General features: G+C 41.9%; 1 protein-coding gene across 1 annotated transcript in view; it reads left to right on the top strand.

The window, feature by feature from the left end:
* CPM (carboxypeptidase M) overlaps window positions 161-17,028 on the top strand; it is a 34,325-nt gene continuing 17,457 nt past the window's right edge. Inside the window, exons 1-2 of the mRNA XM_021385130.1 lie at window positions 161-670; window positions 827-977. Coding sequence (XP_021240805.1) covers window positions 653-670; window positions 827-977 — 169 coding nt within the window. The 5' untranslated portion in view covers window positions 161-652. The remainder of the gene's footprint in view (window positions 671-826; window positions 978-17,028) is intronic.

Genomic DNA, 17,028 nt, shown 5'->3' with positions numbered 1-17,028 from the left:
GTGATGAAAATGTCTGTGGTGAATCCCAACAACAGGATATCCCCAAAGCAATGTGGTTAGCACAAAAACAAGAAAAGCACTTTATTTCGTAGATATAATTCAAGTGAATCCAAGACTATTAAAAACTCATTAAAAAAAAAAAAAAAAGCTGTAAGCAGAGATTTTGTTAGATTTTGAGACCCTTATTCCCTCGGGAGTCACTCCACTTGCAGCAGGCGTCGTTCACCCCCTCACAGACCTGAGGGGGAGAAAAACGAGGGGCGAAACCGCGCGGGGACTCCGCGTTCCCTCAGGAACAGCCCCGCTTCAGCCAACAGCAGCGGTGTGCGACAGCCCTTTCCCTCCCGTCCACCTGCATGGAGAGTTACGGAAGGGGAGGAAGAGGAGGGAGGCAGCAGCTTCACTCTGAAGAACGTGGGGAGGCCACACCACCCCCGCGCTGACAGGAGCCGCCCGCCGCTCAGGTGAGAGCCGCCGGCGGGGCGGGCAGGGAGCTCCCCCTTCCCGCTCCCCTCCTCCCTCGGCCCCTGGGCGGGCCGGGGGGACCTGAGTGGATGGAGCCGGCGTCAGTCAGGGGCAGGGCGAGGCCGGGCGGAGGGGATGGCGGCCCCCGCCTTGCTCTGGGGCTGCAGTTGTGAGGAGCGGTGGCACCATGCGGACGGCCGCCGGGGTAGGAGCGCTGAGGAGAGGCACCTGCTCCTGAGGGGGGCGGCGGGCGGGCTGGGTACGGCACCGCCGCGGCTGTGGCAGAGCCGGGCTGTGACAAGCCCTCCGATCGCCTTCCCTCAGCGGGGTCACGGGTTTTTGTTCATCTGCTTCTTTCTAGGAGGCGGTGGGCGTCCTCTGCCTGGTCTCTCTGGTGGCCGCTCTGGACTACAAGTACCACCACAGCGAGGAGCTGGAGGCGTACCTGAAGGGAGTGCACGCCGCCCACCCGGCCCTCACCCACCTGCACAGCATCGGCCGTTCGGTGGAAGGTGGGTGCGGCGGGGAAGCGCCGGCTGGTTTTGCTTTATTCGGGATGGAGCAGCCCTCCCCTGCCGAGGAGGGTCGCGGCCCGTCCGGCGGGGCGGTGGGGGTCCTGCGCTAACCGCGGGCGCCGGGTGCTCTCTGCTTCGGTCTCTCCTGAGTTTCCTCCGCCTCTTGCTTGAGCGTGAGTAACCAGCTCTGATGTCACTACGGCGCTGCAGCTTGGGTGGAAGTCCTCCCAACACCTCTCTCTGTTCCGATTAGAAACTACTGAGTGGCATTTTCAGAAGCAGGGCTGTTGTTCAGGAGCTTAAAGCATTTTTATCCCGTGGGCTGAGTACCTGTCCCAGGTGGGGACATGAGGGACCGTGTATTCTATAACCTGTGGGTATGTTCAAAATACCCTCTCTCAGCCTCATCTATTATCTGATGAAATCAGGACCAAAAAGAAAAAGGATAATCACCATACAGAAATGAGATTGTAAGCAAAGATTTAGGATTTCAGTTTCAAACTACAGGAAAAATCTCACTCAATCACCTTTCTGATCTTATGTATTTTAACTTTTTTCTCTATGATTGATGCTTCATTGCAATGCTTTTTTTTTGGGGGGGGAGGGTAAGATTTTTGTGTTCTGTAAATAAATACTAACCTTTCTAATATCTTTATTAGTATACTTAATAAACACTCGCCTAACTTTGAGGGAAAAAAAGGGGGGAAGGCTTAGGAGATCAATTCAGAAAATGGATGTGAGGTGTAAAATCAGATCATTCTTTAGAAACACTTATTCCTCTAATCCTAGTTTGAAATTACTAGAATGAAGGTATTTTAAGTTTTTGTTTCAAATCTATATTCTTCTAGGTAGATAACAGTGAAGAACACCGGCAGTTTATTTCTGCACATCCTTCCTTGTGTTATTGTAAGTTCTGGTTGAAAAGAGTCTGGTCTGTTTCAGCAGGGTAGCAAACAGCTGTCAGGTAGCTATGGACATGTGATCTTGTCTCTGTGCATGTCTACACTCATAAAAAGACTTTCTTAGAAATGGTAAGGCTCAAACTAGACAAGGAATCTTGAAGTTACTTACATTGCGGTGTCCTTGCTTTCATCAAAGGCAGAATCATTGGATTATATTATTCACTCACAGAAGAAGTCTGTACAGTTCCTCACGGATAAACTAATTATCCATATCCTCATATCCCTACCTTGAGGGGAGTTAGGTAATTTTTTTAATGATAGAACTTGATTCTGACTACTTTAGCACAATCTCTGTTGGCTTATCTTTCTGCTGCTGGGACAAAAATCCTCATTCAGCCTGAGACTGAAATTTTGGCTCTTTCATATCTAGACATCTGAAAGCAGATAACATGAAGTGTTCAACTTGTCTGACTTTCATTAGCATGAAAACAAACTGAAAATGCATCACCTCTTGATTGTGAATGAGTGGTGCCCTGAAACTTTATCCAGACTTAAGTATGTTGCCTTATGCCTTGCCAAACTGTGGGAGGGAAGAGAATTATGTGGGCTCCCACTTGCTCTTCCAGTAGTGCTTCATGATTCCCAAAAAGATTATCAATTACTCTTTTTGCATTTCTTGCATACATGCTGTATTCCTCTGAATGGAATAGATTGGCAGTAGAAACATTCTCAGTGTCAGGTAAGACAGACAGGCAATGGGGAAAAAAAAAAAAGAAGTGAGAAGGGAAAGAAATTAGAGAAGTGCTGAACTTTTTTTAAGCATTAAAGAAATTCTTACTTCTGTTAAGAAACATGCATTTAGAGTCCTGTGAAATGCAGTAGAAGACAGAACTGAATTAGGATCTTCCACTTCACTTGCTCATACTAAAAGAAAGTTTTGTGACAGCAGGAGTTATATAATTTTGGTTAAAATGGAATGTCAAGTTTTGGTCAATGAGCTGCCATTCCAGTCCTCTCTTCTCTGTTAAGGAGATGAAAACAAGAATACATATATGCATGCATATACACATGCTTATATGGATATAATGCTCTTGTCCCACTAATCAGTTAGTGAAAGTATGAGTGCAAAACCATGAATAAGAAACAATTTAAATATTAGAAAATTGAGAATATTGTATAGTAAGTCTCTTGTTATGGATGATAAATACAAAATATTATTGGAGTAGTGACTGTAAAGCCACTAGACATAATTTTACTGTTGCCATGAATGGCTGTTGTTTTCATACTGCTACTTAATCTAGGCTTTATTCTGATGTTCTTTAATAATCTAGTATTATATACTGCAATTTAGATTTGAATTATGATGAATGTGAGGTGAAAACTTGGGTTTCTAATTTTTTTAAATTATTATTAAAATATATTTGTCTTGGGTGGATCTGGAGCTCTGCAAGGGTGTAGGATCTGTCCTTGAAGCCCAGATGTGGAAGGCAATGAAGAGCTACGTATCACCACTTGATGACACAAGGATACAGGAGGTGACTGCAGGTAGTTCTTTCACAGGAGTAGCTAAGCGCTCTTTACATGAGAAGTTGTTCATGCTCCAGGCAGATTATAGAATAATTTAGGTCTTGAGGCCAACTACCTTAAGTTGCCCATGAGGGCAAACTTAAATTAATGTTGCTCAGGGCATTCTGCATTCAAATTATGACTATCTGCCAGAATAGAGATTCTACAGGACCTCTGGGTACCTGGTCCAGTGCTTAACTACCTTTGTTGTAAAGGGAACTTTTCCACCATCTAATTAGAATTTGCTTTGTTGTGTCTTTTTGCTGTGCACCTGTAAGAAGGGTCTGGGTCCATCTTTTCTATAATCATAGAATGGCTTGGAAGGGATGTTTAAAAATCATTTAATGCCCTGCAGGCAGGGCAGGGCTGCCAACATAGAAGGCCACTAGCTTGGTCTCAGATCACCTTCTTGTCTTGCACATGCCTTAACATAGCTTCCAGGAGGATCTGCTCCAGGATCTTCTGAGGCACACAGGTGAGGCTCATCAACCTGTAAGAAAGGGAGAAAAGAAGATCCAGAGAACTACAAGTGGGAGTGATGTTTCCCTTTTTCCAGTTGCTAGGGACTTTGCCTGGTGTAATGCTATAATGGGATGGAAAGTAGCATGATAATAGCAGGGTGACGAAGTCTTTGGCTAGAGTAAATGAGAACAAGCCCAAATGCAGCAGCCACAGATACAGAAATGAAAGACAAGAGCCGCTTACCTTTGAAAGGCCTCAGGTAAGCAGGGATCTCTGGCATGAGATATCCTTACCTCCACTGCCAACCCTTAAATGAGGTCTGGGAGGGGGTGGATCCTGGCTCCACCCCTTCCAGTCACTCAGGTGCATTGCTTGCACCTGAGATCCCCTGGGTTGGCCCTGCCTTCCCACCAGCTGCTCAATCACTGTTTCAGGCCGTGACTTAGCATTTCCACTACAGCCTGACAAGCATGACTTTTCAAGTAGTGCCTTGGCAACCAAATCAGTAAGTTTCTTCAGAAGTCTGGGATGCATGTCATCTGGTCACATGGACTTGTACACATTCAGTCTCATGAGGGATCTCTTGCTTGCTCTTCTCTTACACTAGGATAGATTTTGCTCCCCCAGCCTCCACCTAGAGGTTCAGAGACATTAATATATCTTCCTTTAGGTAGTAGAAAATTGTAGCTGTAATATCATCCAGGTCAAACAAGCCAACCTTCACCAGCCTCTCCTCAGGTGTTTTTCAGTCCTCTAATCATCTCAGTGGCTCTCCATTGGACTTTCTTTGGTCTAGCAGTATCCCCTTTGCACTGAGGAGCCTATAGCCGGATATGGAACTCTAGATATAACTTCACTAGTGCTGATGAGGTAGAATTATCATTTCCCTCATGCTTATGTTCTTGCTGATGCAACCCAGCACAGAGGTTACCTTTTCTGCTGAAAGAGCATTCTGCTGATTCATGTTTGTCTTACTGTCCCTGTGGACACCCCTCCAGCTCACCGCAACTCCTAGCTTGCAGAGCTGCAACCTAGGTAGTCAATTTGAAGCCTGTGCAAGCATGGAGTTCTTGGATTGATGATCCCAATATGAGGTGGTTATGTTCCACGAGGAGGACTTTGTATTTGCTTTTGTCAAACTTCATGAACCTTCTGCTGAGAAATTCCTTCAACTTGTCAAGGCCCCTTTGAATGGTAACTCTGGCCCTGCTGACAATGTTGAACAGTATCAGCCTCAGTGCTGGCCCCTGAGGAATGCTGTTAATGACTTGCTGTCACTTGAACCGCAAATTGCTCGGTCTAACAGTTCAGCCAGTTTCTGACCTTGCTGGAGTCTACTGATCTAACCCATATGTCCCCAAGTTGTTTGCAAGGATATTTGGAGGGGTAGTGCTGACAGCCTCACTAAGGTCAAGGTTAAAGAAATCCAGTATTCATGTCTCTCCCACTGAGCCAGTCACTACTTCATGACAGCTAAGCAGTCAAGTGTGATTTACCACAGATAAATCTGAGAGGAGATTTAGAAAATGTGTTCATTTGACATACATAGACCCAAGTGGCAAAGTACACAACAAAGCCAGTACCAAGAACCTTACTGGAAAACAATGTAAAAGATGTTCAGCCTGTTTGTGGTGATTTACATCAACACATGGAAATTCATGGCTCCTCTGCCAGTTTACTGGGGAAGAACGTATTCTAGGTTAGCAACAACCTGTTCAGTCTTTATGTCTGTACACTGGAAGAGATGATATTTACTTAACTTGTTTCACCTTGCAAGCTATTATCATGGAGTATGAGGAGAGAGATATGTGAATACAGTCAAAAAACTCAAGCAATGTTGTCAAAGGTAATAAATGAAAGCTGAATAGCTAGCATGAATATCTGGCTCGTGCAGGCTGAGCGTTTGGTACTGTATTCTGGGCTATCTCCAGGTAAGACTAATGATGGCCTTCTCTTTCACAAGCTTAAAGAAAAAAAAAAAAAAAAAATTCCCAAAACCTAGTATTGAGGGAACAGGTTAGTCAACGGCAGCTGACAATTCCCATAAACACTATGAAGAATTCATTTATTATGCAATTAAATTCTAGGAAGTACAGGTTCCTCCCTTCTCAAGGACCCATCTGTACAGCAGTGGCAGGCACGTATCTGCTAAAAAGAACTTTGCTTTCCTCGTGAAGTTACTTAAGGTCAAACTGTGGAAAAGTGTGGTGGCTCAGGATATTCTCGTTCCTTGTTTCTGATGTGTTGTTTGAATAAGCTTGTAAAAGACCTTTGGCAGGAGCTATGTTTTTAATCTGCACAGTATTCAACCTCAGTACAGCGTGTATACTGTATAATAATAGAGAAGACTGCACAGTTGTGTCAGCATAGAGAATGGGATGAAGTGTGGTCATAATTAACCTTGCCTGCCTAATGCCAACCTACTGGAAAACAAAGACTGACCCTGTAGCAAATGAATCTTACAATGTCTTATTAAAAAAGATGCTATTTCAATGCACGTATTATCTGTAGCTTTTTGTTGTTAAAGGTAACATGCAGTTACTTTATTTTTTTTAAAAGAATGGGTGGAGGGGAAGATTGGGATAGCAGACTTAAGGATTCTAATAAGTAATCCTGATGATCTTATTTGGAGAGGATAAGCAAGCAACAGTGAAACAGTTGAGTGGCTTTGTAGCAGATTCATGCTCGTTTAAAACTCTTTCAGATGTACTCTGGATTCAGGAAAGTGATAGCATGGCAATTTCAGCTTTTTTTAAATCTGTGTTTCCTGGATGCTAGTCTGCATTTCTAGATTTCTAGTCCAATTGGGTATATGGTTCAAATATCTCTACTTTTATACAGTGAAGAGCTGACTTAGAAGGCTAACTCTTCTTAGGCCAGTTCTATCAGAGAAACAGAAAGCAAAACAAACTGACCAGGTTTTATTCTGGTTTCACTAGAAGTAGGACAGCTTTGTTGCAAGTAGGTAAAAGTTGGTATGTGCTTTTATTTTTTTTAAGGGCAGAACTATGTAATTTAATCATCCTGTTTACTGTTCAGTTGCTCTGTTTGTTGCTTTTGAATTGGCACGTTCCATCCATTGATCTTAAGCACATCTCCAACTCTCATTAGTCCACAAAAAAAAAACAAAAAACAAACAAAAAAAAACCTCATTTATTAGCATTCTGCTATCCCTGCTCTATAAATAGAGGCTGACACCCGCAGGCTGTTCTTGTTTGGTTGTGTGTGTACATACGTGTATGTATGTACCACGGTGAAAGTGCACTTGGCAGGGCTGCCAGCAGACCAGGTTTCTCAGTGGCTCAGAGGAGGTGCCTGCTGGGGCTCATCGCATCCCCTTCCTGCCCTCATTCATGGGTTTCCCTCCTCAGAAAATAGAATGCCACATGCCCAGGTCTGCAACACATAAGCAGCTGTCACTCAGCCGAAGGGTACGTTAGTGATGAGGGCTGTGTAGTGCAGAAGGAAGCGTGTGCCTACCTCACAATATAGTTGGAGAATCTAGATAGCTGTTCCAGATGTCATTCTGTACAGGCGTCAGTGGGACTTATGCCTGAAATATACGAGGAGTTGATGTTGACCTGCTAACTGTGCTGATGCTGTGTGATTAATGCCTGTAGGTGTTTGGGGGAGACTATTTAACAGAGGAGTGCAAACTTCTGGACTGTTGCATTCCAGTGAAAATATTTAGTAATGAAAGATCGGCTACTGTATTTGTCAGGTTTATATATTGATAGTTTGTATGTGTTTCACACAAATTATATCAACCCGGGGGAAAAATAGGAAGTTATTTTCAGGCTTTTCTCATGGTATAATACATAAGGAGCTTGGGTTACTGCCATCAATAGTACCACGTGCTGTAAACTTCACTGAATTTATATCACAAACACTAGGTTCTGAATGATCTTAAGTGCTAGAAAACAAGTTTTACTGTTGAAGGAAACAAGAACAATTCCAGTAGAGTACAAAGGTCTTGTAGATACGCATTTCAGTTTCATCTGGTGTGTTTCTGGGGTACTGGCACTGTACTAATAGAGAATGAGAAGGCTCCACCTAGCCCAGTATACCTTGGGGTAAGTTCCTCAGTGCTACCCATTAATGTTTGTACAAACCAAATGTGAGAACCAGTGCATCTAAAAAGGGGGAAAACATAAGAGTAATAAAGACAGCTGTTAATTTTCAAGAAAAAAAAAAAGAAATTGTCTAGAGGAAAATCCACAGAGAATATGTTATCTTTAAGGGGAATATTATGGGTTTTCTTGTGCATGTACATAGTGAGAGAGATGTTTATGTATGCAAGAGTATTACTGTTTCTTCCATTTGAGTGACTGCTGCAAATGTCCTTCCTCCCGTCTCCAATCCTCGATAATGTCTCCTCTTCTCTTCCCCCCGCTTGTCTCCCACCCCACAAATTTCCTTAGTCCTATGAATCACAGGCTCATCATGCAAGCATAGCGTGTGTAGATAATATAAGCATTGAGATTTTCAACATTCATTTTTAGAAACAAGAATGAATGGGATGTTTCCCACTCTAAGGGCCCCATTTAAAACACTAAAGTCATTTGGCTCAAGTCTAGAGTTTCATTTAAAAGTGGGCATTCTAAAAGTTATTGTGATTGTTACTTTTACCCATTCTTGTTTCTTTTCTACTTTTTCCTCTCTCCCCACTTTCCTCTGACTGCTTCTTCTAGCAACTTAGTTATCAGAGTTGATTTAACTGTGAATACTGTGCATGTCTGTCTATAGGAGAAAAGCCATAGCACTTCCACCTTCTGCAGCATTTCGGCTACTCTAATGCAACATCGGTCGTTTATATGCAATTGATCTTCTGATAGCCAAAGCTTACACTTTTGTGTCTGATAACATGACTTCATACTGTCAGCAATGCCCTGACAGAATGCCTACACTTCCTATACAATTTAGAAAGAGTACATAGCTTGGGCAAGTGACACATGTTTGGCTCGAAAGGCAGGTAAGACATTGAAGAGGTCAGTCTTAGAGGTGTCGTAGCTGACTGTAAGCACGTTCCTATTCTCTTGCAGTGAAAGTCAAATAACTTGCTTAACTCTCTTTCCTTACCTTTACTGTGAATTGGTCAATCATCTTTGCCTTCTATGCGGCCTCCTACTCCAAAAAATAATGATGGAAGTGTGTGTATAAAAACATGTGCTGTTTTTTTACATGTGTGCATGCAAATGAAACTCAAACACAATTCTTATAGAAAATCTTGTCAGAAATGTTTTTGTTTCCTGTGAAATTTACCAGATCAGAAATTCTTCCTAGGAGAAGAAGAGAAGAAAAGGAAGGAGAAAAAGGCTTCCAAACAACTGCTTGAAGGAAACTTTTCTTAGCAACATAGTCCAAACACTTTTTGTATAAAAACTTCTCTTGTACTGGAATCTTTCTGTTGTAATTTTGAAAAGGAAATGTGATCTATTTAGAAAGAGTCCACAGTTCCTGTGAGCGGAGTTTATCTATAACCAGTGCTGTGGGAAAAATCACAGCTTTCCTGCCTCCTCTCTGCTCCCTGCTTTCTAGTTGTCCAGAAGCAGAATGTATTTGTCAAGCTTTTCTTCCTTTATTTAGAGTAGTAAAGGTCTTAAATGTACAGCCATCCTGTTTTCCCCTCAGTAAGACTCTGCAGATTTCCATGTTTGCTTAGAAGTAGACAGAAGTTACGACTGGATGTAATTACCACCAGTGAATTGTAGCAACGCCATCAGCCTTCCGTGACTTGAAATTACCAAGTGCAGCTGGTGGATATAGTTTGATTCATGTCTAGTTACATATCCCTTAACTGGTGTTGGGAAAGTAAGTAGGTAGAAGATGTAAAATCAAACATACACTCCCTAACCCTCCACCTTCCAAAAAGAACAAAACACAGAGCTCAGTACTCTCAGAGCTTCAGTTACACAAAAGGCAGTTAATTTGCTTGTGATTTTTTTTTCCCCCTCTTTACTTTCTGGAGGCTTCTGCTTTTTGGAGCAGTGTGTGTATACATACACACACACGCGCGCGCGCACACACACACACACACATATGTATATATGTAAGTTTCCAGCCATACAAATAAGAGGGGTGATCTTCACAGAATCACAGAATGGCTTGTGCTGGGAGGCATCTGAGCAATCATCCAGTTCCAACCCCGTGCTGTGGGCAGGGTTGCCATCCACTAGGTCAGGCTGCCCAGGGCCCCTCCAGGGATAGGAGTATCCACAGCCTCTCTGGGCAGCCTGCTCCAGTGCCTCACCATCCTCTGAGTAAAGACTTCCACCTAACATCAAACTTAAATCTGCCATCTTTTAGTTTAAAACCATTCCCCCTTGTCCTATCTCTATTGGACTGTGTAAAAAGTCTCACTATATTTCCCCGGGAATAAGGAAAATTGGGTGAATATTGATGTTAGCTCAGTGATGCGAGCTCAATTGCAACTTACAGTACAATGTCTTAAATTTTTAAACAAATTCTAGTCTCAGACTTCCTTGGAAAGAAAGATTGCTCTCTGATGCCTATACTTTTCCTCAGATGATCAACCTGTCTGCATTTTTCTCTTGTTTGCAAGGGGGGCACAGTAACATATCCCTCCTCTCCTACTCCAGGGGATGCAGCTTTGCAAGACAAGAGCAATACACCTTGCATCCTTCCTGGGTTGGTTTCTGTCCAGGCCCAGGCTGTAGACACCTGGGGCTAACAGCATTGCTGATTGCCAAGGTTTCCTAATTAAAGCTTTACTGTACATAGTTGTGGTATATGGCATATTGTGTTCAGCTAGTTCAGTGAGTACAAATGTAAACACATATACATAGGCAAGATGCAACTTCTAACCCTGAAGCATTTCTTCCTAAGACCGTTCTCCTACGTTTGGTCATGCACAGAAGAGATCTAGATTCTCTTCTTATAAAGCTGGCTTTTCTCTTGTGAATGAAAGTTGAATGTGCACAGTTGCTGTTTCTGCTTTTTCAACTTTTAATGTATTAGGTAGTTAACTGAAATGAGGGAAAAAGGTCTAAGTGTGGGTGTAGCTCTTTCCCTCCCCACTGAAGAGGCTGCCCTGCCTGTAAATGAACACATTGGACACAGTAACTTTTATCATCTATGCAGTAATTCAGACATGAGCGTGCTTAGATTATGCTCTAAGAAGAAAATTCTGCAGCTTTATGTCCAGGGCTTACTTGCACAGTTCTTGTTTTTATGGGAAAGCTTGGTCTGTGGCAGCTGAAGTTGTGTAACTGAATGATTGTAGCTGCTGCGTTACATGCTGAGTTCACAGTGGATTTGGGACAGTTGAGTTATGTTTCCTGTTTGTTCCTAGCAGATGTGTTCTCCATCCAAGGGTCTGCAGTTACCTGACATTTAAGACATTTAAGCAGGGAGAGCTTGTACGGATCTGAAAAAGTAAAATTTGTCCTAAGGCTGAAATAAAGCAAACTCTTTTTCAATAAGAAGTGGAATCCTACTGTGTCATTGCAAAAGTCCAATCTGGTTTGGTATTCTTTTCTCCAAGAATAGCTAGAGAAAAATCTAGGAATAGGTTAAGCACAGAATACTTTCCCAGTATGCGCTTCTGGCCACGTACAAATCAGGTGTTTCCGACAAAGCGCATTTCTTAACTGTGATGGACTTGAAGTAAGTTACAGTACAAATCTTGCTTTGATGCTCAGTTGCATTAGGCTGACCTTAAAACCCAAGAGGAAACAAAGACCACCAGAACACACTCCTTGAAGAGACAAAGGACTAAGTTGCTTCATTTGCTGTAGGTAGTCACACTGCCTGGATTTTACGTTCCTGTAATGTTTGTTAAAATAGATTGCCTTTCCTGAAAGGCAGTCACTAATATTTCTAGAGAGACATTTTTTTTTCTACCCATTTTGAGAGAATCTAGAAGCAGCTGGTCAAACTAAGGTAACTTATTAACTAAACCAGGAACAAAGGTGATGATGATAAGGATTGAATTGTTTAAAATAAATTAATTGATCTTGCATTTTTTCCTCTCCTGACGGTTTCATTTAAAAAAAAAAAAAGTGACAAATAAAATGTCTAGAGTATGCCAAGGATGCTTATGGGGGTATGCCTAGCAAGTTTCTTGATGAGGTACCTCAACACACTGAGGCCCTCCAAGTATACCAGTGACTTCTGAGCCATCTAGGAGCAACAGCCTGTAGTGTCCTCCTGGTTTTCTTCTCCCTCTCTTGGCTTTGAGTGGCAGGAATCATTTTGGCCTCCTCTGCCTTTGGAGGCCAAAAAGCTAGGCCAAATAAAACCGTTTAATCTGGATAAATGACACTGAAACCACCCCCCTTCTTGTGCCTGGCTTGCTTTATAAGCAATCACTTTGCTTGTGATAATCCAGTGGTATTACTGTGAATGGGTAGTATTTCTTTATTTTATGGACACAGTTGCTTTTCTGAAACCTACTAGAGCATACAAGTTTTACACTTCTCTCAAAAAATAACATAAAGTGCATGCTTGTAAATTTGGTTTAAAAATCCAGTGCTAATAGAAGCAAGAGTTGGTGAAGAGGAAAAACAGCCTGTTTGGTTTCTGGGAGTGAATATGAAAGCAGGGAGTGTAAATAACAGAGAATGCCTGTTTACGGTAATTCTATGTGTCCGTGGAGTTTTCCTCTCAGTGACCAACACTGAATAGGGTTAGTGTATGTGAATTTAAAAATGGTATTCCCTTCTGGGTGGTTTTTGTTTGGATCTTTTAAAATTTTTTTCTATTTCTTGTGTTCAAATACAAGGTGCTATTGTAGAAACTGCTCTGTGTTGGCAATTTTCCATATTTTTAAATATAAAGAGCACAATCAGCTTGATTGATTACGAGAACTGGAAACGGTACTGCATAACAGGTCATGAATACATAGGAAATAGAGAATTGTTGTCATAAGATACAATTCCCATGAAATTGCTTAAGCAGGTATAGACGTCACAGTCGATCAAAGATGTGTAAATCTTTAGGTATGTAAGCAAGAACTTTGAGCTGTTCTGACCCCCTTCTGTTCTCAAATGCTTTGGTTACAGATAAACAGTATGGGAGGTCATTCCTACAGTCCTGCTTATCACGTACTGGCTCTAAGTTGGACTGACTGATATAGTCTCTGGAAATAGGTGCTTACTGAATATAGAGAAATTATTATTTTTGTTTATATATTACCTTCAGAGATATGTATTCTCTTTAGAGAGAGGTGACCATAAGCCTGTAAGAAGGGATACAAGGGAAGAGACCAGAAGCAAGAAGTCAAACAGCATCCTCAGCACAGTAACTGTCAATGTTGGTGCACCTCTCATTGAACCTTTCTAATCCTTCATGTCTCAAGAAATAGTGCAAACTGACAGAAATGGGATAGTCTGTATCAGCACTCAAAGGTTGACAAGTGAACACAGAGAGCACAGGGTAGTCCTAACACCTTGAAATGAAACAGCACAGGTAGTACACCAGTTTGTCTCTTCTTGTTATCCTCAAACAGGCATTTGCTTCCTTGTCCATGATTTTCACTCTTGACAGCAACCTTATAAAGAACGGTGTGGCTAGAGTAGTTCTTGCTAAGTATCATCTCTTTTACAGTTTCTCTGTAAAGCAGGTACTAGGGAAAGCAAAACAAGTAGTAAGACTTTTGCCCCCACTCCCAGGATAAGAAGTGCTATTGAGTCTTGGGGTATGGTTTGGGCACAGTAGAATCTGTAATCTAATGTTATCTGAGGCTCTTTTTAGTTTGTTCTGCTTGCATATGCACCACGCTGAATGCTGTCAGGCTTGCACGATTAATGTACGTGACCGATCTATCTTTAATACTTCAAAATACCTTGAAGAGTTTCTTATGTTTTAAGTGTCCTAGCTTCTCTTGGGATAGCAGTGTTGTTGTTCATTAGTAAAGGAAATCCAGTCCAAGTCTTTAGATAGATAATCCTTTCTACCTCACTAGACCATGAGAATATGGTACACTGACAGCAAGGATAAACTGACGTCCTACAGTTGCTTATACATCTGTCTGACCCTAGCTTCAGGTATGTAGGCTATTCAGAGTATAAACTGTACATCTAGAATGTCTGTTTTCTGAGCAAACACAGCTGCCTTCTACTGGTTGATAATTTACAAAGTTTATGTCCCTGAAGGATACATTTTTTTTTTTCTTACTTACTGTAGTCTAGAAGATGCTTTATACAACAGTCTGGCTGGATTAAACTTGCATATTTGTTCATGTCTATAAGGCTACTTCTGCAGTGCTACCATATCAGTCATCCTGATTATTTATGTAACCAAAATCATTCAGTGCGTTTCTAACTCTCAACTTCTGTTGGAATCTGAATCAAGTCGTGTGTGCTGTTGGGCAATCCTCTTGCAGAAGACAAATTTCAAAATAGCTTTAGATTTTCCAGCTTGGATGGGTGATGGCAAATCTGAGTAGTTAAAGTCTCAGAGAAGAGGTGTCCAATGTAGTTTGGAAGCCTGACACAGTTCTGCAATAAAGAGAAAACTGTCAAGAACTCTTAGCATCTTGCATGGTAGTAATTCATTTGGATTTACACTAGTGTTGCATACTAGGATGGAGTACCCAGAGACATAGCTGAAGGTTGCCAAATACAGTTAAGGAAATGTTTCCAATAATAGTATGCATTGCTAAAGTGGATTAAAGTGTGTTTGAGGGATTGTGTGGGAACTGCGGTATATCTACAGAAGAACTTAACAAGGAGCAACTCATACCATCCCATCTCCCCGCAGTGTTTTGTATAAGTAATGCAGATAGCAGTTATTTGCATCATTTCTCTTTCTTCTGTCAAACCATAATTATAGTAGTGGCTGCTTTTGCAGTGGAAGCTGTTACATCAGCTGGTATGTTTATTTCACTTCTGTTCTCATTGTGGAATCTAGGCTGAAGCTCTTCTGCTTGTACTGGAATTGAGTATGATTGATACGATACAAGCTATGCCTAAGGTGTAGCCACCACCCTGTTATGTTCTCATAGATCAAAACCTTGTCTGTCTGGTCCCCCTTCTTATTTTACACTGCTTTGATTGTATGTTCTGGGGGACAGAAACATATATTTAAGCAATTTGTGTGGTGTACAATAGAATGAAGCTCTGATAGGTTAAGTTGTCAAGACTGCTGAAATACCAGTAGTAGACAGCAATCTGAAGAATTATGACAAAGTTAAGTTGTTTATATTTTCTATTTAACTTCTCTATACATACTGAGATGGCTGTCCCTGGAGCTTGGAGACACATGTTTATGGATAAACCACCCTGATGATTTGCTACTTCTTGTCAAACATGAGGGAGAACTTACTACTTCTGCTTGAGAAAGAGGATATGAAATACAAAGTGTAAATTGTTGTGGCTTATTTCAAATCTCAGGAGTATTGCTGGAGGTCCTTACTTTGATTTGTATAATGACTGGTATCATACTTTTTTTCATAAGCTTATGTTATGTTTATTTATAGGCAACGGAAGTGGATCCACATTGACTCATACCTGAGGCTTTGATTTAGACATCTAAAAGTTCAGTTTTCCAGTCAAAGTCAGAGCAAGTTTTGCATGACCTATGTTCAGTGCTGTATTACTCAAACAACTTTTTAGTCAGATTTGGAGCCAGAGAGAACTGGTTTTGGACCTTGCATTCTAATTAGTGCTGATCTTCCTCTTCTCCCTGCCTTGTGCCTTTTTAGAAAGGGAATGCCTCACGGATAGGATCTGCAGCAATGCTGATCCATGCTGAGGTCGGTGTGTAACGTGTATACAGCCAGCCCAGGAGAGCTGCAGTCAGCATACTGCTTTTCCTGAGTGAAAATGGACCTCCATGCAACCTTTTAAGCCAGTTGGCTTAGTCTGTGGGGTATGGACAGTGCATTGTCTAGTTAGCTCACTTCTTAACCACAGTTGCCTTTGAAACAACCCCTTTTCATAAATGGAGCTCTAAAGAACAAAGAGAAGAAAAGCAGAAGCAAACTTCTGAACGAAAAAAGGAGTGTTACCCAGACTTCAAGACCTACAAATAATTTGGTTTCTTTCTCACTTGATCTGGAGAACAGTTTCAATTCTCCATTTTAATTCCCTGTTTTTGAAGGTCTGTTTAGAATATTGATGCCATGTCATGAATATTGCCATGGCAAAGCTAGAGAACTTATCAATAAAGAGTGCTCACTCAACCAAAAGCTGGGTAATCGGGCCTTGTTCGAACACAATTACAAACGCAAGTTTGTCTTGATTATTTGCAATATAGTTCAGTGATTAGCTGAAATCATTTCTGGTTTGGCAATGAGGAATGGTTTCTCGGTGTACGTTCCGTTGATGCAAAGCATGGGAGGTGGCTGAGCTGTTCACTTCAGACATGAAGACAGAGTTATCTAGGGTTTACTGATTAAAGGAAACTTAATCTGCTGAATCTTCTTATATGCAGTAAATTACTCCTATATGGGAAGAATCTTACGTCATCCCTTATAGGTACACTATCCAGTACTGCAGGCTGAGCAGACGCAGGAATTTATTTTAATGGTTAATGGTAAGCTTAATGATTCTCACAAGCTGGAAGTGCTAGAAAATAATTGATGTCTCAGTTCATGGGAGTGTTTATCATTAAGATGGCCCTCACACACACAAACTATAAACAGTCTAAACATTCATGCTGGAAAGACCAATTTAGATCAGTACTTAACGCTTGTCTATACTTAGCTCTTCCTTGTGCTTCCCATGAGGACCATGAAGATGATCAGAGGGCTGGAGCACCTCTCCTGCAAAGACAGGCTGAGGGAGCCAGGCTTGTTCAGCCTGGAGAAGAGAAGGCTCCAGGGAGACCTCACTGTGGCCTTCCAGTACCAGAAGGGGACCTACAAGAAAGCTGGGGAGGGACTTTTTCAGGGAGTGCAGTGATAGGACGAGATGTAATTGTTTTAAACTAAAAAAAGGGTGGATTTAGACCAGATGTCAGGAGGAAATCCTTTATTCAGAGGGTGATGAGGTGCTGAAACAAGTTGCCCAGAGAAGCTGTGGATGTCCCATCCCTGGAAGGCCGGGTCAGATCGGATGGGGCTTTGAGCAACCTGGTTGTGTGGGAGGTGTCCCTGCCCTCAGCAGGGGCTGGAGCTGAATGGTTTTTAAGGTCCCTTCCAGCTCAAACCATTC

Source organism: Numida meleagris, chromosome 1 (genome assembly GCF_002078875.1).
Source record: "Numida meleagris isolate 19003 breed g44 Domestic line chromosome 1, NumMel1.0, whole genome shotgun sequence".
NCBI classification, from domain to species: Eukaryota; Metazoa; Chordata; class Aves; order Galliformes; family Numididae; genus Numida; species Numida meleagris.
This window is presented reverse-complemented; position numbering and strand designations above follow the sequence as displayed.